This window comes from Macaca thibetana, chromosome 14, assembly GCF_024542745.1.
Source record: "Macaca thibetana thibetana isolate TM-01 chromosome 14, ASM2454274v1, whole genome shotgun sequence".
Taxonomy (NCBI): Eukaryota; Metazoa; Chordata; class Mammalia; order Primates; family Cercopithecidae; genus Macaca; species Macaca thibetana.
The window spans coordinates 110,654,812-110,677,811 of NC_065591.1; the positions used below are offsets into that span (position 1 = coordinate 110,654,812).

The 23,000-nt window shown below is 58.1% G+C and overlaps 1 protein-coding gene across 3 annotated transcripts in view; it reads right to left on the bottom strand.

Annotated features, from left to right (window-relative positions):
- Positions 1–23,000, bottom strand: part of BCL9L (BCL9 like) — a 31,302-nt gene that overhangs the window by 3,642 nt on the left and 4,660 nt on the right. Inside the window, exons 2-9 of one of the 3 annotated variants that reach the window (XM_050758387.1) lie at positions 21,190–21,243; positions 11,025–11,126; positions 9,387–9,772; positions 8,604–8,723; positions 3,440–3,656; positions 3,194–3,278; positions 820–3,112; positions 128–409 (exon numbers count right to left, since the gene is read on the bottom strand). In XM_050758387.1, the coding sequence (XP_050614344.1) occupies positions 128–409; positions 820–3,112; positions 3,194–3,278; positions 3,440–3,656; positions 8,604–8,723; positions 9,387–9,772; positions 11,025–11,050 (3,409 nt within the window). In that variant the 5' untranslated portion in view covers positions 11,051–11,126; positions 21,190–21,243. The remainder of the gene's footprint in view (positions 1–127; positions 410–819; positions 3,113–3,193; positions 3,279–3,439; positions 3,657–8,603; positions 8,724–9,386; positions 9,773–11,024; positions 11,127–21,189; positions 21,244–23,000) is intronic. The other 2 variants (XM_050758388.1, XM_050758389.1) reach the window with 2 other exon arrangements.

Here is a 23,000-nt window from a genome sequence, read left to right on the forward strand (position 1 = left end):
CCGGAGCCTCCACCCCCATGCCCAGGGCCTTCAGAAGCACAAAAAAGTCAGCACAACCACAGCTGTGCTACCCGATCCCAGTGCCCGCACCAGCTGGCCTCCCTGGGGCCCCGGCCTGTCCTCGCACCTGGCCCAGAGCCCTGTGGTGGTGGTGGGGGGGGCAGCAGGGGCCGGTCGGGCAGCAGCTCGTCGTCTGAGGTGGCGATGGTCTTGATGGCATTGTGGTAGAGCGGGGTGGAGCTGGGCATGGCGTACTTGGACATCTGGGTCATCATCAGTGACAGGGGGTTCTGGGAAGGCGTGGGGTCTGGGGAGGAAGTGAATGGTAGGCTGGGGTTCATGAGGCCGCTGGGAGGGTTGGCGGGAGGTGCTGAGGAGCTGCTCCGGGGGCCGCTAGGCGGGAGGGCACCTACAGAAACGGGGAGACAAAGAGAGCAGGGGTGACTGGGGAGGGGCAGATGAGTTCGGCTGTGGATACTGGGGGGGTTTAGGAAGAGGTCAGTTCCCCAAATCACCTGGTCCTTCAGACACACCCATAGGCCCCCACTATCTCCAGAGCCCACCAGTCTTCAAGCAATCCCTGCAGCCTCAGGGCCCCGAGCAAGGGGACGATCCTGGGCACCAAGTACAATCCCTCAAAATGCCTGAGACTCACGTAATGCCCTCTGAGAAAGCCCACAGCTGTCATTATCTGCCCCGCAAGCAGAGTCATCCACCTCTGGGCCCCAGTACAGAGGCCTCGACTCACTGCCCAGCCCCAGCATGGGCACACTGCTCAGAGCCTGCCTGCCTGCCTGCCTGCCTGCGCAATTGACTCACCCTGTTCCATGTTGCTCAGGGTGGTGGAAGAGTTCATGTTGAGAGGCGGCTGCTTGTTCTGGGAGACCCCAGGACTGGGCATGGCCGTCTTGGGTGAGGCAACCCAGCCTGGAGAAGGCACCGCCATGGAAGGAGACTTGAGCCTGCTGGGCGAGCCAGTGGGTGAACGGACGCTGAGGGAGGAGCCGAGGACCTGGGGCGACTTGAGAGGTCCTGGCGGGTTGGCAGAAGGCAAGGGCACCATCTGTGAGGGAGTCTGGGGTGACTTGAGGTTGGCAGAGGGCGAGGTGACCAGGGGTGAGTGCACCTGGCTAAGGGTGGGTGACTTCAAGTGACCCATGCCCGGTGAGCCCATCTGATTAATACTGATGGTGAGGTCCGAAGGCCGCCTGCCTAGCCCCCGGTTTGGGGCTGAATGCACGGTCCCAGGAGGATTGGAGGCAGCGGGCAGAGGCATGTGGCTGAGCCGGGTGGTGCCCACGTTGCTCATGGGCATTGAGCTCTGATCAGGGCTGAACATGTCTTGGGTATTGCCCATGTCCTGGGACATGGCTTGGTAGGGTCCCTGGCCCCCAGAGAATCCCTGCTGGCCCTGGCTGGGAAACTGTGAAGGCATCAGCATCTTTTGCGGGCCGCCCATCACGCCACTGCTGTTCTGGGCCCGAACCCGGGCCATCTCCTCAGGACTGAGGCCCTGGGGCCCCATCATGTCCCCAGGGCCCCGCATCTTCTGCGACATCAGCATCTGCTGCTGAGGGGTCATCTGCACGTTCAGGTTCATGTTCATGTTCATGTTCACATTCATGTTCATGTTGAGGTTGCCTGGCCCCATGGGCGGGTCCACCTCCCTCAGCCCAGACTGTCCCATGGGAGGGCTCAGGAGGCCCCGGCCTCCACCAAACTCCATGCCCATGGGAGTGCCCGCCAGGCCCTCACTGCCAGCCATCTGCCCGGGGAACATGGCAGGATCCATCTGCCGGTGCGCCTGCATCATCCGCTCCATCTCCATGCTCTGTCCCATGCCACTGCCTGCCATGCCCAGGGGGCGCTGCATGCCCATCGACCGCTTCTCCAGCAGCTGGTGCCGCAGCAGCTCCTCACGGACTCGGGGGGTCATGAATCGCTCCGCCTCACCCTGCCCACCTGGGTAGGGCATGGTGTTCTGGGCAAAATTGCTGGGTCCCCCCATAGGGGGCAAGTCTTCGGTCCAGCCCATGCCTGGTCTTACGGGTCTCTGCATGGCATTCATGGGCACCTCCATGGGCATACTCTGCATGCCCCCAAACCCAGGCACCCGTTGTATCTGGTTGCCTGGGAAACGGGGGCCAGGAAAGGGAGGTCCGCCCCGGAGCTGCATGGGATCTTGAACATCCATGGGTCCCCGCAGCTGCGCACCCATTCCAGGCGGCCACTGATCCCCAGGCTTGCTGTGGTAAGGAGGCGGGGGCCCCCTCACCATCATGCCCCCCATGCCCATCATGTCCTGCAGAGGGCGGCCCCCGTGCAGCCCAATCTGTTCCTCTTTCCGCCGTTTCTCCTCGTAGTACTCCTCCTGCAGCTTGCGCCAGGCCACCTGCTCGGGCGTGAGGCTGTCCTGGCCCAGCCTCTGTATCATGATGTTCATCTGCTGCCCCATGTCCCCACCCGGGGGGTGCCCAGGCACTTCGTGCTCCAGAGGGGGGCCCCCTAGGCTCTGTGTCTGCGAAATCATGGACTGCAAGGGTTCCTCGTACTTCTTCAGCCCGCTGGGAGGGGCCGTGGGTGGCTGCTGGGCGGGGGGAGGGGGTGCTTGTGCTGGTGGGCCCCCCTCACCCGCTCCTCCTGGGGTCCCCTTGAGGAAGGGCTCAGTCTCTCCGCTGCGGAGCAGCAGTCGCTCAATGTCTCGCAGCGTCTGGAGGGACCGTTCCCGATGCTCCAGCTGCTCTTTGGACAGGCCCTCTGAGCCCACCAGGCTGCGCTGCCCGTTTCCAGTGGGGGCTGCCTCCCCCAGCAGGGCAGGGCCGGGGGCACTGCTGGGGTCTCCTCCAGGAGGCAGAGGGTTGTTGGCGGTGGTAGCCGTCGGGGTGTTAGGGTGGGTGCCCCCAGTCCCACCACCTGTGCTGGCAGCTCCCACTGAGTTGGGGGCCAGGTCCTGACTGCTGTCCTCAGGAGGCCCCTCTGGGGGCAGAGCAGGCGGGGCACTGCCAGGGGCCGGGGGTGGCGGCGGCGGCAGTGGAGGTGGCTGGGACTGTGGGGTGCCCGCTGTCGGCGTGCTCAGGGGTAGCGGTTCTGGGGTGGGGGGCACTTTAGGGGCCTGCAGAAGGACAAAGAGAGCATGAGACAGGTAAGGGGACGTTCCGCCCGGTCCTGCTGCTCACAGAGGCACCACGCTCACCTGGTCAAGCTTGGCCCGGGGCACGTTCTGCTGGTGGTAGGCGAGGATGGAGTCTGCCCGGCCCTGCAGCACTGCCTCCGCAGCCCTGCACAGAGTGAGGGCACCCACAGCTCAGAGAGGTGAGCAGGAGGGAGCCCCACCCTCACCCACCCCACCCTGCCCCTGCACATGGCTCCCTCAGAACCCCAGGCTGAGAGGTGCTGGGCAGAGAGAGAGAGAGACGTGGCCTGCCCACCAGGCACTTACGTGTTGGCCAGGTGGGTGGTGAAGACGTATACGAACTGCGAGGGAGGCTTTCCGGGGACGCCCCCGCCCCCGCCCCCGCCCCCAGGGGCATCAGGCCGAAGGCCAGGAGGAGGGCCGTGCGGGGCGCCTGGCACGCTGCTCTCGCTGAGGGGCAGTTGGGTGGTTTGGCCGGGACCCAGCTGTGGGGCCGCCATGGCTGGGTCTGCTACATTACAATCTGCAGGAGGAGAGAGGAGAGGGAAAGGGGCTAAGTGGTCCAGACGCAGGAAGGACCAGCTGATACCCCTCCCACTGATGCTCACAGCCTTACAGCTCGTACCCACAGGAACATATGATGTCACTATCTGGTGTTCTCATCAGGCTGGTTTCCATCATGGCAAGAGTGATGACCATGTGGAGAGCAGGGACAGAGAAAATGTGTCCTTTCCACAGGCTCCCATGGGCCTGGCATTCTGCTGGGGACTTAACAGGTGTGATTTCATCTCATCAACACACCCTGGGAGGAACCTGTCACACACTCCATTTAACAAAGGAGGAGGCCGGGCGCGGTGGCTCACGACTGTAATCCCAGCACTTTGGGAGGCCAAGGCGGGCAGATCACCAGGTCAGGAGATCGAGACCATCCTGGCTAACACGGTGAAACTCTGTCTCTACTAAAAATACAAAAAAATGAGCCGGGTGTTATGGCAGGAGCCTGTAGTCCCAGCTACTCAGGAGGCTGAGGCAGGAGAACGGCGTGAACCCTGGAGGCGGAGCTTGCAGTGAGCCAAGATCGCGCCACTGCACTCCAGCCTGGGCGATAGAGCGAGACTCCATCTCAAAAAAAAACAAAAAACAAAACAAGAAAATAAACAGTTACACAGCCAGTTAGTACAGAGCCAGAACTGAAGCCAGGGCAGGGACTCTGAAGCTCTGCTCTGAGCTCTGCTGCTGCCCCTCAAACTGGGTAAGTGTATGTGCACACAGTCTAGTCACCCAGTTAGGGAGAAGGCAGAGAGGGTACACAAGCTGATGATTCAAACGATGGATGGATTTTCACTCTAGCCCCACCACTAACTGACTTTGTGATTTTATGAACCAGACATCCCTCTAAGCCTTGGTTTCTTCATCTATAAAATGTAAAATACTAACCTCCTCCTTGCACAGCGGGCAGGTCAAAGAAATATATTTTTTAACAGTAAGTTTAAATCAATGTCACAGAGTAAAAAAATCCATTTGAAAAACAGAGAGCCGCCGGGCGCGGTGGCTCAAGCCTGTAATCCCAGCACTTTGGGAGGCCGAGACGGGCGGATCACGAGGTCAGGAGATTGAGACCATCCTGGCTGACACGGTGAAACCCCGTCTCTACTAAAAAATACAAAAAACTAGCCGGGCGAGGTGGCGGGCGCCTGTAGTCCCAGCTACTCAGGAGGCTGAGGCAGGAGAATGGCGTGAACCCGGGAGGCAGAGCTTGCAGTGAGCCGAGATCTGGCCACTGCACTCCAGCCTGGGCGGCAGAGCGAGACTCCGTCTCAAAAAAAAAAAAAAAAAAAAAAAAGAAAAACAGAGAGCCAGGAGCGGTGTCTCATGCCTGTAATCCCAGCACTTTGGGAGGTAGAGGCGGGAGGATCACCTGAGGTCAGGAGTTCAAGACCAGACTGGCCAATACGGTGAAACCCCATCTCTACTAAAAATACAAAACTTAACTGGGCATGGTGACGCATGCCTGTAATCCCAGCTACTCGGGAGGCTGAGACGAGAGAATTGCTTGAACTTAGGAGGTGGAAGTTGCAGAGAGCTGAGATCGTGCCATTGCACTCTAGCCAGGGCAACAGAGGGAGACAGTCTCAAAAAAAAAGAAAAGAAAAGAAAAGAAAGAAAAGAAAAGAAAAGAAAAGAGAGAAGAGAAGAGAAGAGAAGAGAAGAGAAGAGAAGAGAAGAGAAGAGAAAAGAAAAGAAAAGAAAAGAAAGAAGAGAAAAAGAAAGAAGAAGGAAGGAAGGAAGGAAGAAGGAAGGAAGAAGGAAGGAAAGAAAGAAAGAAAGAAAGAAAGAAAGAAAGAAAGAAAGAAAGAAAGAAAGAAAGAAAGAAAGAAAGAAAGAAAGAAAGAAAGAGAAAGAAAGAACACAAAAAGCTGACATACTGGAAACACTCTCAAGACAGACCAGCTACCCTCAGCACCAAGGGAAGTTTTGTTCCATGGTTATACACTTGACTGTAAGTCTTAGTGTAGAAAAAAATCTCCAATGGGTCTAGGTGAGTGGGTAGGCCCATTCCCATGCCAAGAAAAGCAAGTCACGGTGCCTGGCCCACAGACAGTAAGTCCCAGCATTCTCAGTTAATGGGAGACAAACTGCCTAAAGTTGTCTCCATTGAGCCAGGGCAGTGACCACCGGGCCATGGGCCCAGCGTCAGGCTGCCCTCTTTGGAAAAAGTTTCTTTTCCACCTTCTTCTCTGATGGACCCACCCCAAAATGGCCCTGCTCTAGACCCTCTCTCTCCAATTTTACATAGAAGAGCAGAGCCAGAAATTTGTGGGGGAGCTTAAGAGCTGACCTCGATGTGTGAGGGTTGCTGAGGGGCTCTTGGATACAAGCTATGGGGAGAGAGGCAGGGCTTAGTCCAACAAGGAACTTTCTAGTACAATAACAACGATAAAAGCTAACATGTTATATGTACAACCTCATTTACTCCTTGTACGAACCCTATGAGATAAATAATATTTTTATAGATGAGGAAACGGAGGCCCTTTCCCAAATTAACAGAAATAACCTGGGTTGCAAACCAAGGCAGCCTGATGGCAGAACTAGTTCTGTCAATGTCTACGTTCTATCGCCCCTCCAATAAGAACTCTTTAAGAATCTAAGGGCAGTGGCCAGGCGTGGTGGCTCACACCTGTAATCCCAGCACTTTGGGAGGCCGAGGCGGGTGGATCACCTGAGGTTGGGAGTTCAAGATCAGCCTGACCAACACGGAGAAACCCCGTCTCTACTAAAAATACAAAATTAGCCGGTCATGGTGGCGCATTGCTATAATCCCAGCTACTCGGGAAAGCTGAGGCAGGAGAATCACTTGAACCTGGGAGGCGGAGGTTGTGGTAAGCCGAGATTGCGCCATTGCACTCCAGCCTGGGCAACAAGAGCGAGATCACGTCATTGTACTCCACCCTGGGCAACAAGAGTGAAACTCTGTTTCAAAAAAAAAAAAAAAGAATCTAAGGGCAGGCCGGGCACGGTGGCTTATGCCTATAATCCCAATAATTTGGGAGGCTGAGGAGGGTGGATCACTTGAGGTCAGGAGTTCGAGACCAACCTGGCCATCATGGTGAAACCCCATCTCTACTAAAAACACAAAAATTAGCCAGGTGTGGTGACGCATGCCTGTAATCCCAGCTACTTGGGAGGCTGAGGCAGGAGAATCGCTTGAACTCAGGAGGCAGAGGTTGCAGTGAGCCAAGATTGCGCCATTGTACTCCAGTCTGGGCAACAAGAGTGAAACTCCAACTCAAAAATAAATAAATAAATAAATAAAAGACTCTAGGGGCAGTACGACTAAATTAGTTACAATAGTCGCCTTGAGTACGGGATGTCAGCAATTTCTACTTTGTATTTCCCTATGTTTGCCAGGCACAGTGGCTCACTCCTGTAATTCCAGCACTTTGGGAGGCCAAGGCATGAGGATCACTTGAGACCAGGAGTTCAAGATCAGCCTGGGCAACATGGCAAGACTGTCTCTACAAAAAATACAAAAATAGCCAGGTGTGATACATGTGTGATACATGCCTGAGCCCCAACTACTTGGGAGTCTGAGGTGGGAGGATCACTTGAGCTCAGGAGTTTGAGGTTGCAGTGAGCTGTGATCACACCACTGCACCCCAGCCTGGGTGTCAGAGAGAGACCCTGTCTCTAAACAATAAATAAATAAAACTCACAAAGCTTCTACAATGGTGCAGTCTGATGTGACATAAGTGAACTGGAGGTGTTGGCTATGGGGGGAGGTGTCTGGCCTGGGAGGCAGTAAAGGGTTCTATCATCAAAGGGTTCAGCCAGAGGCTTGGCGACCACCAGGTTAGTCCCACAGGGGAGAGAGAACCGATACAGGATGGTCTGTGAGGTTCCAGTTAGCTGTAGAGGTTTGGTATTTGACCCTCTGCACCCCGGCCACAGACATAGTCTGCTCACTCCATCACATTTGCTGACTCTCTTTCCTCCTCTGTAATTGACATTATGATAACACTGACCTCACAAGGCTATTGTAAGGATTAAATAAAATAGAATAGCAAAGTAGTCAACGTACTCTTTTCTTTCTTATTTCTACCATCCCCGCCTTCAAGAAATTCACAATTTAATAGTCTCTAGCTAGTTTCTTTTTCTTCTTTCTTTACTTCTTTCCTTTCTCTCTCTCTCTCTCTCTCTTTAGAGATGGGGTCTCCCTATGTTGGCCAGGCTGTTCTTGAACTCCTGGGCTCAAGCAATCCTCCGGTTTCAGCCCCGCAAATTCTGGGGATTACAGGTGAGAGCCACCGCACCTAGCCTCTCTGGCTAGTTTCTTATGTCTCTCCCATCAAAAAGATGTAAACTTTGAGGGGGAAAAAAATGTGTACAAGCTTCCCAGGGGTAGGGGTTACCTCTGGCTCTCCCCCATCACTCATGGAAGGCCAAAATACAGGCGGATTCATAAAAGAATCGGAGGAGGAGTGGGCATCCCTCCACACCCACTTCTTGTCCTGGTGACACACCCTGGGTACTTGCCAGGAGTCAATTAGAGGTTAGGGAAGGGCACCAGAGATACAGCCAAGTGGCAGCTCACACCCAGGCTTAGCAGGGCTTTGCACAGCAGAGTCAACTGTCCCACTCCCAGGGACACTGGACCTTCACTGCCCTGCCTCCACTAACCAGAAGGTGGCAGCATAGGCCAGGAATTCACGAGTAGAGGTGTGGGTGATGTGACCAGTAAGGGGGCCATTCCACTCTGCCTCACCAAGGGTCCTTAGGGAGAGGGGGCCACTGAGCACCTGGAAGGCAGAGGCAAGGCTGTTGCAGTGCAGGGAGGGACAGAGTCTGAGGTGGGATGGGAGAGACAAATCCAGGGCTCCCAGCCCTCATTTCTTTCCCAGGCTCAGTCCTCTCAAGTCCATCCCCCTGGAACATCACTGGCTACAGCACCCTGGCATCAACAGGCACTCACTGTGGGTGGCCCCAATGGGCTTGTCGTCCTCCTCACTGTCCGGTCCAGAGCACCATTCGTCCCCACTGTATGGCTGCTTCCGCTCCAGCACACAGCGCCGCTTACTCCGGGGCGCCACCTCTGCCCAGGCAGGATGGAGGAAAGAGTGAGTGCCCAGAGGCCCCATCCTCCCACACCCGGGGTCCCTCCCAGACCCATTCTCTAAGATGCCCCACCCTAGAGGGCACTGCCCAGGCCATGGTGGGCACTTCGCCAGCCCGTGGTCCCTACCACACCATTTGTTTCTGATTTCTCTCTATAGCCCCATGCCTGTCTCCCCTCCCCCCCCCAACACCAAGTACAGCATAATCCCCAACCACAACTGGTTCTAATTAGGGCTGGCGGGGAGGGGGAGCTGCTGCTACTCTTCCAGGCCCCAGTGCCTGCTCCCAGAGGGCTCCCACCAGCGGGGATACGGAGGCTCCTGGGAAGTGTGTGGGTCTGGGGTCTGCTCCTCACTCCACAGCACCTCCCTGTCCCTCTCTGGAGCTCTAGTGGGTAAGCAGGAGGAGAAGGAATCCATAGTCTGACCACTCTGTGTGGCCCCTCCATGGGTGGCACCATGGCCAGCCCCAATCCCGAATGATCTGGTTGGTGGGTGTTGAAAGGTACCCATGCAGAAACACTGGAGAATAATGTGGGGTGAGGACTGGACAAGCAGGGGGCAGAGAGGTGATCTCCCAGAACATCTGAGCCTTGGACTATAGGAGATGCTAGGGTCTTGGGGATAAGGAAATAGGGTACCTTTGGCCTCCGAATCCAGGGATGGGGTCCCAGCCTCTCGCTGCTCTCCAGAGTCCACAGACACACTCCGTTCCCTCTTCACCTTGCCCTTGAGCGAGCTGAAAGGGGGCACCCCTGTCTGGGGGTTCTTCAGACTTGAGTTGCTAGGTGAGATCTGGTTGGCCTTGGCCCCATGGTTCCCCGCCCCCACGCCCTTCGAGCCCAGGTTGCAGGTGGGTCCTTGGTTCACATTCTGGTGCTGAGATTGGGCCCCGCCATTCCCTGTTTTGCCATGATTGGTCAATTTATTTTCTGGGTGCATTGGCTTGGCTGGGGCAGGGGGGCAATGGCCGCGGGGGGACAGCGGCGGGCTCCCTGGAGCTTCTCTCCTCCTGGGGTGGGGTAACCTGGGAGAAGGTAGGAGAGATGTGAAAAGTTAACCTTGCTAGGGGCTAGGCATGCCTGGAACTTAATTGCCCCATCCTGCCTCCTCTAATAATGCGGGATGGTAGGGGGAAGGGGTGGCATCTCAAGACCACCACCAGCTATTCCCTACTTCCCTCCACGGCTTCCTCAGACAAGGGCTAAGGCCCTCATCCACCTTGGGGAGTGGAGACGGGGAAACCCTCCACCCTCCAGCCTCCACAATTCGAATGGAAACCAGGGCCCAGAGTTGGCAGAATTCGCCCACCTCAGCCCCAACACCCATCAGCCTGCAAGCTTCTGTGGCAACCCTGTCCTCTGTATCAGACTTAAGCATCCTCTCTTCTAAGATCTGCTGTCTTCAGACTCCTTCCAAGGTCTCAAACCTCAACTCCCATATGTCCCAACACCAGCAGAGAAGGGCCGCAGGACCTGGGGTCACTGCACATGCCCCGGTCTCATTCCCCAGGGACAGTGGGGAAACGCACACTGGGGAGTGGTACCCACTGGTCCAGACAGCTGGAGGGGAAGGCCCGAGGAGGGGGGCCTGGCAGGCCAGGCCGGCAGGCAGAAGCAGGAGGAAAGGGGGAGGGGAGCGGTGTGTCAAGCAGATGGGGAGTGCAGCTTGAAGCCAAGGATTCCTGCAGCCTAGGCTGCGGGCCCTTTAAGCTCCAGCCCGCTCCCCCCGCCGCCTCCCCCTCCCCGGAGACCTATTAATAGCCGCTGGAAAGATCACATCACGGGAGAGGATATTTATCCCCCCTCATTCCACACCAGCTCAGATTTATTTCAGCTCTGCTGTCCTGCTGCTGCCGCCTGGCCCTGTCTGCCGGCTTCTCCGGGGTGGGGGGAGGGAGGCAGGCACCGCCCCCTACTCCCGCTCCCACCTCCAGCTAGACTGAGGCCAGAGGCGGCCTTCGGACCCCACAGTAGGGTGGGAGGGGGTCTGCTGAAACCATTTTAAGGAGGGAAGAACTAGAAGGGACCAAAAGCCACAAGCATAGCAGGCTGCCAGTCCCCTCTGCCCCCCGGGCCCAGGTACTAAGGCTGGCTGCGCCTCCTGCTTCGGGCCAGGCCTTCCCATGCTAACCCCGCTTTAGCCCACTGGTGGCCTGGGAGCCAGGTGCCCAGGGCGGCTCCTCTCTTGGCCAGCACAGCTTGGGCCCCATCACCACTGGGCCCTTCCCTTCCCACACTCCACACACACACATCCCGCCCGCCACGACACCCACACACCTTGTCTTGTTAGCCAGGATCCTCATGGCTCCCACACACAGTGGGGCTACGGCCCCTGTGCGTGCCCAGGGCCCAGCCAGGTACTCGGTACTGGAGCACGGACTGCAGCAACAAGCCCCAAAGAGAAAACTCGTGACTTGGGGAGGGGGTGTGAGAGGGGGAGGGGAGAAGGGAAGCCCCAACAGCCCTGGGACTAGGGAGCTGGGTAGGGTGGGGTGGCACTGGAAAAAGAGGATTACGAGATGGGGTCTCGATCCTGGAGGCCAGCCCTGTCCCCATCCCTCCCGCACCTTGCCCTCAGGGGGCTTGCAGTCTCCAGCAAGCCCCCGCCCTGACGGGCGGCAGAGACAGAATTCACTAAAAGGCTAGGTAGCAAAGGTACCGCGTGTGGCGGCCGTGAGGTCTGCCCTGGCCCCTTGAGGGATTCCTGCTCCCAGACGCGCCCCTCATCCAGGGTGGGGTACCCCTCACGCCCCACCCCCAGAACGCTCCAGCCATGGAGGGGGCCCGGGGTGGGGGCCACGCCCCGCCCCGTCCCCAGCTCGAGGCCTAGCCCGTGCCCATCCCAGCAGGCCCGGGCGGGCAGCGAGAGGCCTGGCGGGGCCCCGGGGCTGCAGCTGGGCTCTTCTGGAGACCAGTAACGCTGGCTCGGATTCCTCCCCGACCGCAAGAATGCAGGAGCCTCCCCTCCCCCCGCCCTGCACCCCCACCCCGCCCCCTTCGGCAAAGCCCGGGTGGAGAGGCAGAGCGAGAGCGACAGCCAGCGAGGCAGCGAGCGGGAGGCGGACAGGACTGCAGCGTGCTTCTCCAGGCCCCGCGCGCGGACAGACACACGGACTAGTCCCGCCAGGAGCTGGGGCGCGCGCCAGCCGGCAAAAGCTTGGCGAGCACCGGGTGCTGCCGGCAGGGGCTCAGAGACCCACAGACACCCGAACTCTGACTCACACACACTCAACAGCTCACACGTGGACAGGGAGACAAAGACACGCACGGAGCCCAGGAAGCTAGAGGCGCGCCGGCGGCCAGGGAAGCGCCGGCCGGAGCGGGAGCCGCGGAGATAGCCTGGGGCACGCGCAGACACCGGGGCTGCCCGAGGGCTGAGTGCGAGCGCCGGACTCATTGAACAGATGAAAAGACTGAGGCCGGCCACAAGAGAGCCGAAGAAAGTTGAGCCTGGTAGTTACAAAGAAACACGCACAGGGCCATAGATACAGCAACAGACTTACACAAACAGAGGCCTCACCCAGTTGCCCCCAGCCCTGGCTCCCCCTCGCCTCCCCTACCCGCCCTCCAGCAGTCGATCCCTGTCAAAGGGGAGGAGTCTTGGGCCCATGAGCCTCGTCCCGGTGACAGGCCCGGCCAGACACCGGTGCACACTCCTGATGCTCCCTGCGGGGCTGCTGGAGGCTGGGCGGGGACCTCGGGGTGAGGGGCCCCCACCTGCCACCCTGCGGGAGTGTAACCCCAACTTAACCCTAGGGCACATTGGCCTTCGCCACTCCAGCCCTGTCTCTGGGGAGGAAGGCTCCTGGGGGAAGGTTCCAAAGTCCAGGACCTGCCTGGGAAACAGCCCGCCACCCCCAGCTTCTCCATCACAACCAGGGAAGAGCAGAGGCAGAGGCTGGAGTCACTGGAGACAGCAGGGCTCTGAGCAGGCTCCTGGCTGGCATGCATCTCAGGCTCTCCCTTCACCAACTCGCAGATTCTCAAAAGAATCGACCCCATTTCAACGAGGAAACTGAGGTCTGGGAAGAGGAAGTGATGTGACCTTGAGTCACAGACCCAGTACGTGGCAGTGTGGGGACCCTCATTCCAGACACTGCAGTGGCCCCACCTCGACACCCCAGGCAGGACTGCTCCTCTGAGCCTGCATCAGATAGGTGGGCTTCCCACACTCCAGCCACAGTGCCCAGGCCCCCCATAAGGGGGGAGGGGCAGGGCAAGGGCCATTCACTACCTATGTTCACAGCCTCAAAAATTGAGAACCTGTAAGAATTTGGGAAGGGGCTATTAGAAAATCAGTCCTCCAGCCGGGCGCGGTGGCTCACGCCTGTAATCCCAGCACTTTGGGAGGCCGAGGTGGGCGGATCACGAGGTCAGGAGATCGAGACCATCCTGGCAAACACGGTGAAACCCCTTCTCTACTAAAAACGCAAAAAAATTAGCCGGGCATGGTGGCGGGCGCCTGTAGTCCCAGCTTCTCGGGAGGCTGAGGCAGGAGAATGGCGTGAGCCCAGGAGGCAGCAGAGCTTTCAGTGAGCGGAGATCGCGCCACTGCACTCCAGCCTGGGCGACAGAGCGAGACTCTGTCTCAAAAAAAAAAAAAAAAAAGAAAAGAAAATCAGTCCTCCCCAGTGGCCTTTCAGGCCTAGGCTCCTCCCCAGAAGACTCTTTCAGTCACCCTCCCCTCTGGGACTCCACCCCCTCTCTCCCACCCCGCCGCAGGGCGAGCTGAGTCAAGCGTGGATGAGTCAGGACTTTCCCATCTCACACCTCCCCACTTTGCCCCTCAAGAGTCTGCCCCAGCTCCTAAAGACCCCTCCTCCTCCACACACTCAGTCTCTGAAGACACCTGGAAGGCCTAGTGATGGGAAGCAGGAGGGCTGATCTCAGTCCAATGCAATTTTGAAGTACCAAGTGAAGGGGGCTTCCTAGTACCAGGCCAGGGGCCCTTGAGGTGCAAGAAAGCAAAGGGATGGGGCTCTGGGAACGCATCACCGTGCCTCCCTCTTAGGGGGTTAGGTGGGGAGGGGTAGCAAGCTCACAAACAGGGAGCAGGTGCAAGTCACCTGAGTGGAAGGCCAGGCGCATACCAGGAGAATGAATGTGCCTGGAGGAGCGGAGGAGGCGGCTTGACAAAGGGCCTGAGATATCCATCCGTTCCCCCACCCGCCACCCCACCCTGAGTGACTGCGAGGGTAGGAGCCAGCAGCCTAAGGGTTGCTAAGGGTTAAAGTGGACCTGATCCTGGCTGGGGGAAGAGCTGAGGAAGGCTCAGATGCCCAGAGCCTCCAGGTGTGACACACCAGCTCTGCTCCACACACAACTACCACAGGTAGGGCAGGCGTTCACACATCCAGTGGCAACCTGCCTGCTTCCAGCTGCCCCCACGTTGGGAGCCTCTGCTTGGCTCACCAGCTGGCCCACCAGTGTCACTGCCTAGCTCAAAACCACCCCAAAGAGGCAGTAAGAAAATGTTTTGGGCCGGGCGCGGTGGCTCAAGCCTGTAATCCCAGCACTTTGGGAGGCCGAGGCGGGCGGATCACGAGGTCAGGAGATCGAGACCATCCTGGCTAACATGGTGAAACCCCGTCTCTACTAAAAATACAAAAAACTAGCCGGGCGCGGTGGCGGGCGCCTGTAGTCCCAGCTACTCGGGAGGCTGAGGCAGGAGAATGGCGTAAACCCGGGAGGCGGAGCTTGCAGTGAGCTGAGATCCGGCCACTGCACTCCAGCCTGGGTGACAGAGCAAGACTCCGTCTCAAAAAAAAAAAAAAAAAAAGAAAATGTTTTGGAGGGTCCATGCTTCTGTCTGCCAGGGCCCTCTGTGATGACACGAGGGCTCAGGACCCTGCTGGGGACAACAGAGCAAACGAGATCCTTGGCCTCTGGCTCAGGGAGATACAGCGCCAGAGATGACAGGGTCCCAAATCCCCTTTCTCCTGGGTGTCAGGACCCCTCAGACCTCAGAAGCTCTCTCCACCACTCAGGTCACTTCCTCTTCCTGAGGTGGTGACTCAGCGGGTGGGGAGATCAAGGATTCGTAGCCCAGCAGGAAATCTGCTCAAGGACCAAGGTGCTGCTCTGGGACCCTCGATGTGGGGACTTCCAGGCTTAGGGGGCCTTCCCATGGCCCTGGTTCCTAGTAGCTCTCCCCACTTCCCCCCACCCTGTGCCAAAGGAGACCATGCAAATCAGCCATTTTTGCTTGGGAGGTTTTCCCTGGGAGTTTCCAGCCCCACCCCACCTGCAGCCCTAGGGTAATGTCAGACAACCCCAGCTCCACAGGGCCATGGAAACTCCTGGTCCCAGACCTTTCTGGTCTGGGATCGTTGAACAGGGTACTGGGGGGCGATCGGTGGTTTTGCCCATTCTGGCCCACTGTCCCTTCTGGAGCTCGCAGGGACAAGTGGCATTGCTTGGACAGGCCTGAGGTCACCTCACTTCTCTTGGATCCTACAGTCATTGTCAGTGTGGTCGGGCCTTGGGCAGCAATCATGGCCTGGCAGTGGGGTGCCCCCAAAGACAGCTACCCAGTCCCCAGCTGCTCCCTCCCACAGGGGGAGGGGTGGAGAGGGGGTGGGGGGCACAAGGAAACAAGACAGGGCAGGAAGCCCAGGCAGGCGGCGGGCACTCTGGGCCAGGCACAAACAACCAACACAGGAAACCACAGCCCACCCCCGCCCACCCCACCCGCCCAAGGCTCTGGGAGAGAGGAGTGCCAAAAGCCTGGTACCCCAACAGAGGCAAGGGCCAGGGGTTAGCCCAGGGCGAGGGAGGAGCAAGAAGCTCTCCAGTCCTCTCTCTGCCCCAGCCCCTACCTGGGCAGGGGAGAGGGAGCCAGGCTGGCAGGGATGGTGCTGCCTCTTTAAATCCACCGAAATCCTGAGCTAGGCCCAACCTAGCTCTGGTTTCACAGGAAGGAAAGGAGCTCAGGAGCCAGTAGGGCAGGCAGTGGTGGCTGGAATTAGCCCCACCGGCCCAAATATATCTGGTCTCTGCCCGCCGCCCCACTGGTACTTCCTGTCCCCTGGCACCTGTACCAGGGTGGGGGTAGGAGATGATCCAGGTGCCACTCTCTACCCTATGGAGGCTCCTATCTCAGGAGGTGGTCTGGTGCTCGGTTCATGTGGGTAGAAGGTAACTTCCCAAGCCTGGGTTCCCAGAACAGGCAGAGATGGGCAAGGCAGCTCCCTGTGGGCCCTCACCTGGCCTCAGTCCTCCAAGGGGTTAATCTGGTCCCTATTTAGGGGGGTAGGGGTGGCCGAGGAACCTCCTCCAAACTGCCTGGCTGCTGGGAACAATGGGGCCATTGTGGGAGGATGGAGTGCAGCAGACTGCTGGCACAGCCAAGCGCACCACGGTGGGACCTCACCCAGCGCCCGCCCGCCCGCCTGCCTGCTCTGCTCTCTCCCCAGGTACAGCCAGAGGCAGAGGCATCTTCCTGGCCCCTCCCCTCGCCTGCTGGCCCACACTCTTGGCACCAGCAGCACCTGGGGGCTCCATGAGCTCTGCCCACATTGACATCCAGACTGTCATGACCCTCCAGGATGCACGGGCACGTGGGCCAGGCCGGGAGGGGTGGGGGTGATGAGACAGGATGTATGCCTGTGATCCTCTGCAGGGGAGACAGGAAGGCCACACGGGGTTTCTGGTGTCAGTCCTGGCACCCTCAGGCAAAAAGGGCTTAGGGGATTGTGAGAGCGGTGACAGGCAGGGTCCCCTGTCCCCAGGCCTCCTCTCCCACACCCATTCAGTAAAGCTGCTCCCAGAGGAGGTCTGGTGCCTGGCGGCCTCGCCCTCTGGGGCTGGGGCCCTGGCATGCAGTAGGATGCAGTGGAATAAGAACTGAGTTTGAGGGCCGGGCGCAGTGGCTCACGCCTGTAATCCCAGCACTTTGGGAGGCCAAGGCAGGTGGATCACGAGGTCAGGAGTTCAAGATGAGCCTGGCCATGATGGTGAAACCCTGTCTGTACTAAAATCACAAAAATTAGCCGGGCATGGTGGTGGGCACCTGTAATCCCAGCTATTTGGGAGGCTGAAGCAGAGAATTGCTTGAATCCGGGAGGCGGAGGTTGCAGTGAGCTGAGATGCACCACTGCACTCTAGCCTGGGCGACACAGCAAGACTCCATCTCAAAAAAAAAAACAAACAAGGCCGGGCGCGGTGGCTCACGCCTGTAATCCCAGCACTTTGGGAGGCCGAGAGGCGGATCACGAGGTCAGGAGATCGAGACCATCCTGGCTAACACAGTGAAACCCCGTCTCTACTAAAAAATACAAAAAACTAGCCGGGCGAGGCGGCGGGCGCCTGTAGTCCCAGCTACTCGGGAGGCTGAGGCAGGAGAATGGCGTAAACCCGGGAGGCGGAGCTTGCAGTGAGCTGAGATCCGGCCACTGCACTCCAGCCCGGGCGACAGAGCCAGACTCCGTCTCAAAAAAAAAAAAAAAAAAAAACAAACAAAACTGAGTCTGTAGTCAGACAGTGTCAATCACACCCTGCCCCTTCTCATCTATGGGGCCTTGTCCTTCCCTTTATCCCTCTGAGCCTCAGTTTCCTCATCTGCAAAATGAGAATAATTTTATACAGTGAGGTAACAGTGTGAAACTAACAGAATGCCTAAGACACACCAGCCCTCAACGAACCACTTCTGGCCTTAATGTCCTCATTTTTACCTTCTGCCATGGCATCCAAATATGTGGGCATTTGGTAAAGGAAGGCACTGTCCAGATATTTTCCCTGCGAGTGTCCAAGAGAACAGGGCCCGTGGGCATCATATTAGCGGCACCAAGTACCAAGACCTGGCTCCTTCCCTGCCTTCCTCTCAGAGGCCAGCTCCCTCCACTGGCACAGTCCTGGGCATCCTGGGCTCACCGACACACTCAAACCCACAGCATGGAAAAAGAGAGGGGCTGGGCAGCTGTCCACTCTCTTAGCCTCAGGACCATGTCTCAAAAGTCCAGGAGGCAAGTAAAGGGGAATTTCTCTTCAAGAGGGCCAGCCTCCCCTCTGCCAGGTGCCCTTCTCCCTGCCTGTCCCTTGGCTGTCACCCTGTAGTACTTGGGCCGGGAGAAAGCTTAAGCCTACTCTCTAGCCGTGGATCTCAAAGGAACAATTGACAAGCAGTTCTGGAAAGTAGGGGCCCAGGGAGAAAACCTGTTCTCTTCTCAACTAGAGAGGGCTATATCTCTCCGGGTGGCCCCACAAGCCCCCAAAGGGTTAACAAGGTCCTAAAAATAACCTGCGCCCAGCAGTACCCACTGATCGGAACCCTCCAGCCATCTGTTCCCATTTTCTCCCGTTCACATTGGAACATCTGAAACCAGCCCCAGAGCCCCAGCCCGATCCCAAAAATAGCCCCAGCCTGCCCAAGGAACAGGCCCCAGGGGCTGGGCACAGGAGGCATGGCCAGCCCAGCAATGAGGCGAGGCATGGCCCAGGCAGACCCTGAGCCCTCATTCCCCCGGCCCATGGAAGGGAGGTGTCCTCTCTGGATCCAGAGGAACATGGTAAGCAGGGCCAGGGGCTCCAGCCCACCCCTCTTGGTACCACGCCAGAGAGACACCTGCTAGCTCAGTCCAGGCCTCAGACCCAGGGGCCCTGGGATCCTAGGCACTTCTACCACATCTTAGTCCCCAGAAGATTTTACCCACCTGTCTGCATAGCTTCCACACCTCATTGTGGGCACCCCATCCCTGCCGCCCACTCCTGGGCTCCTCATCCAGAAGCTCCCAAGCCTCAGCCCCTCCACCATCCCACTCTCACCCCAGGGCCTATAGGAGCCCTGGCCGCCTGGCCCCACTCAGCATTCTCCCTTGCCAGCACACAGGGTTAAGGCAGAACTTCTCCTAGTGTCCACACTCCCCCTTGCAGCTCAGGGAGGGACTCTGGAGGTGTCCCTTGGCCGCTGTGGATGCTGATATTACTCCACTCCCCTTCTGGGCTTCAGCATGCCCCGTCCCTGACCATCTGTGTCCAGCAGGTGCCAAACACGCCCCTCAGGGCTCCCCCACATTATCATAGGCCTGGGCACTGCCCCTCAGGGAAATGCCCCGGCAGGGCACAGGGAATCCGGGGGCCCAGGGCCCTGAGGCGTTCCTAACAGCTGCCATCCAGGTCACAGCTCCACACTGACACTTCGCTCCCCAAGCCAGGTCCCTGACCCCTAGGCCAGGAAGGAGAGGAGGCGGCCATTTAAGCCATTTAAGGACGGAATGTCTTGTTTGCCTGGTGAGAGCAGAGCAGCAGGGGATGGGGCAGTGGGAGGAGTGCTGGAGCAGAACTGAGCAAACAGCCTCAGGGAGGAGGGCTGGCCCTGAGAAGCCTGAAGATAGCGAGGGAGACGTGTCCTAAGCTCCCTGGGCCTTCTCCAGGCCCCTGGCTATTTGGCAAACTTGCAATCAAGAAGTCAGCAAGCACCAACGATGGGGAAACGGAGGTAGCAAACAGTGGGTCTGGAGGGGTATTAGAATCCAGGAATCTGGGCCGGGCGCGGTGGCTCAAGCCTGTAATCCCAGCACTTTGGGAGGCCGAGACGGGCGGATCACGAGGTCAGGAGATCGAGACCATCCTGGCTAACATGGTGAAACCCCGTCTCTACTAAAAATACAAAAAACTAGCCGGGCGAGGTGGCGGGCGCCTGTAGTCCCAGCTACTCCGGAGGCTGAGGCAGGAGAATGGCCTAAACCCGGGAGGCGGAGCTTGCAGTGAGCTGAGATCCAGCCACTGCACTCCAGCCCGGGCTACAGAGCAAGACTCCGTCTCAAAAAAAAAAAAAAAAAAAAAAGAATCCAGGAATCTGGAGTGTGGAAAGGCTGTCTCTTCCCCACCCCCACACTCCCTCTTCTCACTATCAATTCTTTCCGTGCTAAAACCCTGGGAGGGTCAAAAGTTCCTGTGAAGAGCTCTAACTAATAAAATGAGAAGGATCACCAACATTTATTGAGCATTTACTTTGTAACTTCACAGTCCTAAATGCTTCAAGTGCATCATCTAATTTAATCCTCAGAACAGTCTGGTAAGAAAGCATTCTTATTATGCCCACTTTCCCACTAAGAAAAGGGAAGTGCCAAGAAGTGAAATAACTCGCCTAAGGCCCATAAAAAAAGGCCCATAAAAAGAAGAAGCAGGATTTGAATTCAGACTCCCTGGCATCTGGGTTCTGGGCCATTTCACAATACTCCAGATGCACCACAGTATCAGTCCTCTGAACGATGATGAACGAGGTACCCAGGCCCCACCCTCTCGCTCCTCACATCCTCCCTCCATGCCTGATGTGCCCAGGGCTTGCCCAGGGAAGATGAGAGAGAGAGCACCACTCCCCACTCCCTCAACCCAGGTACCCGTCTGGCCTGGCCTGTGCTGCCAGGACACAGCAAAGTTCTCCAGCCTCCCCCAGCCCCGCCCAACTCCAGTCCGTTACCTCCTCACCCATCCTTGTCCCTGCTGGTCAGAGGAGGGCACAAGGCCAGTCATTGAGACAACAGCACAGAGCCCCTGCCAAGAGTTACCATGGGCTTGTGAGAGGCCCCAGGTGGGGGTCAAAGGTCAAGTGGGACTCACCAGTGAGGGTGGAGTCCCAGCCCTGCTCCCCACCCACCTGCTCAGCCACACCTGGCCAATGCTCCCCATTTCTTTCATTCCTCAGTAGAGAGCAGGACCACTTCCTCGGTGTCCCTGGGGGGGTGGCTTCAATGGGGAGGGTGTGGGCTGAGGTGGGGGGATGAGAAGCCCCTCCCTCCTGGGGATGGTCTCGGAGAAGCGCCTCCTCCCAGTCCCCAGCTTCCTCCAGCTTTCCCTAGTCGGACCAGGAGCCCTCAGGAGTGTTTGTTGTGAATTCAGGGAGTTGTTGCTAAGTAAGGAAGGGGGGCTGACGGAGGGAAAGAGGCTGGCGCGCGCGCACGTGTGTGTGTGTGTGTGTGTGTGTGTATATACACGCACACATGTGTACACTAGGGGACCAGGGGGCCAGGGCAGAAACCACGCTACTGTGGCTGGCAGCCACTCTGGCTTTGACTGAGCCAGAAGAGGCCAAGCCAGCGAGGAGGAGCAAGGACTTGGGATAACCAGGAAATCGTACCTTGCCCTCCAGGGCGATTGGGCGGAATCTCCTCGCCTCCCGCAGGGTGGGGCGGGTGGGGGGTGAGATCGGCTGAGATAGAGAAGGGCTGGACTCTCACTGGAGCCTGGCTGTAACCCCTCCCGGCCCCACTCCCCACCCGACTGGGTCTAGGGTTCTGGTCAGGCTGTTTGCCCACCAGGAGCCAGAGGAGACCTCCCTCCTCTGGAGGGAGGGGAATGAAAGGAGAGATGGGGGCAGAAAGCCAAGAGGAGGGAGCCCAAAAGACAAAAAGCCAAGCAAGAGGCTAAGCCAGGATGACGCGGCCGCCGCGGACAGAAATCAGGGAGGCTGAGAGGGACACACAGGGGCACACAGACCTCTCACCTCAGGAATAATGTCGGGCTCAGGCTCAAGGGTGTGGTCTGGGATGGGGGCTCCCTGTGGAGAGAGGGTCAAAGCTAGAAGCCCCCTTCCAGCAATCTATGCCCCCGCTCCTCCCATCACCCCAGCACCCCCCACCAACACACCACATAAACATGTACACACAGTCCACACAGCCTGCAGCTCCAGGAAGTCTCTGAGCTACTCATTTGCCACCCCCCACCCCCGCTAGGACTTCTGTGGATTGGCTGGGAGCCAAGCCTGACCCAGCTGCACCGCCCCCCCCCCCCCCCCACCCACCACGCCATCCCCTCCCTAGCCTGGAAGAGACGAGAAAGCACTGGAAGACCTTAGCGCTCCCTTAGAGCTTGGCCCCATGGGGAGGAGGAGAGGCAGAGGACTCCCACGACCTGGCCTGAGGACCTGGGGGAGGAGAGGCATGGGGAGGCTGGAGGACCCCAGATTCTAGTGCCAGCCACCTCCAGGTTATCCTATGTCAGGGAAAAGAATGGCTGTGTATTCTGTGTCCCTGTGTGGTCTCCCTGGCTATAGCCCTGGTCCCCTGAAGACGCCAAGTCCTGAGGACCTGGTCTGGTTGGGAGGGCCTGGGGCGAGGGAATAGGTTTAGCAATTCAGTAGGAGGGGGCTGGGCGAAGCTCCCACAGCAGGCGGGAGGGAGGCTGGTGGCTGGGCTCAGTTTGTACTGGGGGGTCAAAGGGGAGTTCTTTTCCGAAGAATTCTGGGAGAGACGCCAACTAGAGCAAGCTGCTAACCACCCCTCCCTCTCTCTCACTGCACTGGGCGGGGGGTGTCCCTGCCAACCAGACTTAACCCTCTCCAGCCTGTGTTCCTCCCAGACCTGAGATGGGGGCTGCTGGGGAGAAGACCTTTGGCTGGGCTCAACTTTCCATTCTAAGGCTCATACAGAGCAGGGCATCTACCAGCAAAAGGCTGGTTCCACATGGCCCCGTCTGGCACTGCCCTGCCCTGCCGCCACCTAGGTGACTTTTCTGAGCTCATCTCCTAAAGGTGTCTGCAGTGACGTGTGTGCGTGTCTCAGAGACAGAGATTGAGAAACAAACTGAAAATTCCTTGCCAAGGCCCTCCCCCTGCTGGGTCACTGAGCACGGTACCAACCTGTACCCCTCCCTTCCTCCCACTGTGCCCTGGGACCAGAGGCCACTGGGGGTGGGGACGTAAAAGGGACAGCTTATCCTTGTGTCCACCTCCTGCTGCTGTCTCCATAGGTCTCTGACTCACACAATCAGCCCCAGCCCCAGCACTCTGCTTCCTCACTGATTTGTCACAAGTGCTTCTGGAGGAATGCATTCCATTCTAGCCTGAGATCCCAGGATGGAAAACTGAGATACAGAAAGGTTATGGGGGTTCTAGCGCCTGCATCCCATGCCGATACAACTCTGCTATCACCGTCCTCTCTTTGGCCCCAAATCAAAAAACCCTAGAAACCTTCTCTTATGTAGAATACTGGGAATGAGATTAAACATCAAGAAGGACTTCCCACAATCGATCAAGGCTACAAGGGCAGCTGGCCCCACCCCAGATGCCTGGATTCCAGACCCCTCTGTCTTCTGCTCAGGCTGGAAATATGAGTGTCTTCTCTTGTTTAGCTATTTGGCCCTCACTGGAGAAGTCAACTTTTTCTGAACCTTAAATTTGCCACCAAGCTCCCAGGTCTGATGTGATTGGCTGTTCCTTGCCCTCAATGAAGCAAGTGACCCCAGGGTGGGGGGTTAGCTCCCTTTCCCCACCGCTTTGCCTTTAGAGCACCGGGCCTCCCTGTAACAACCACCACT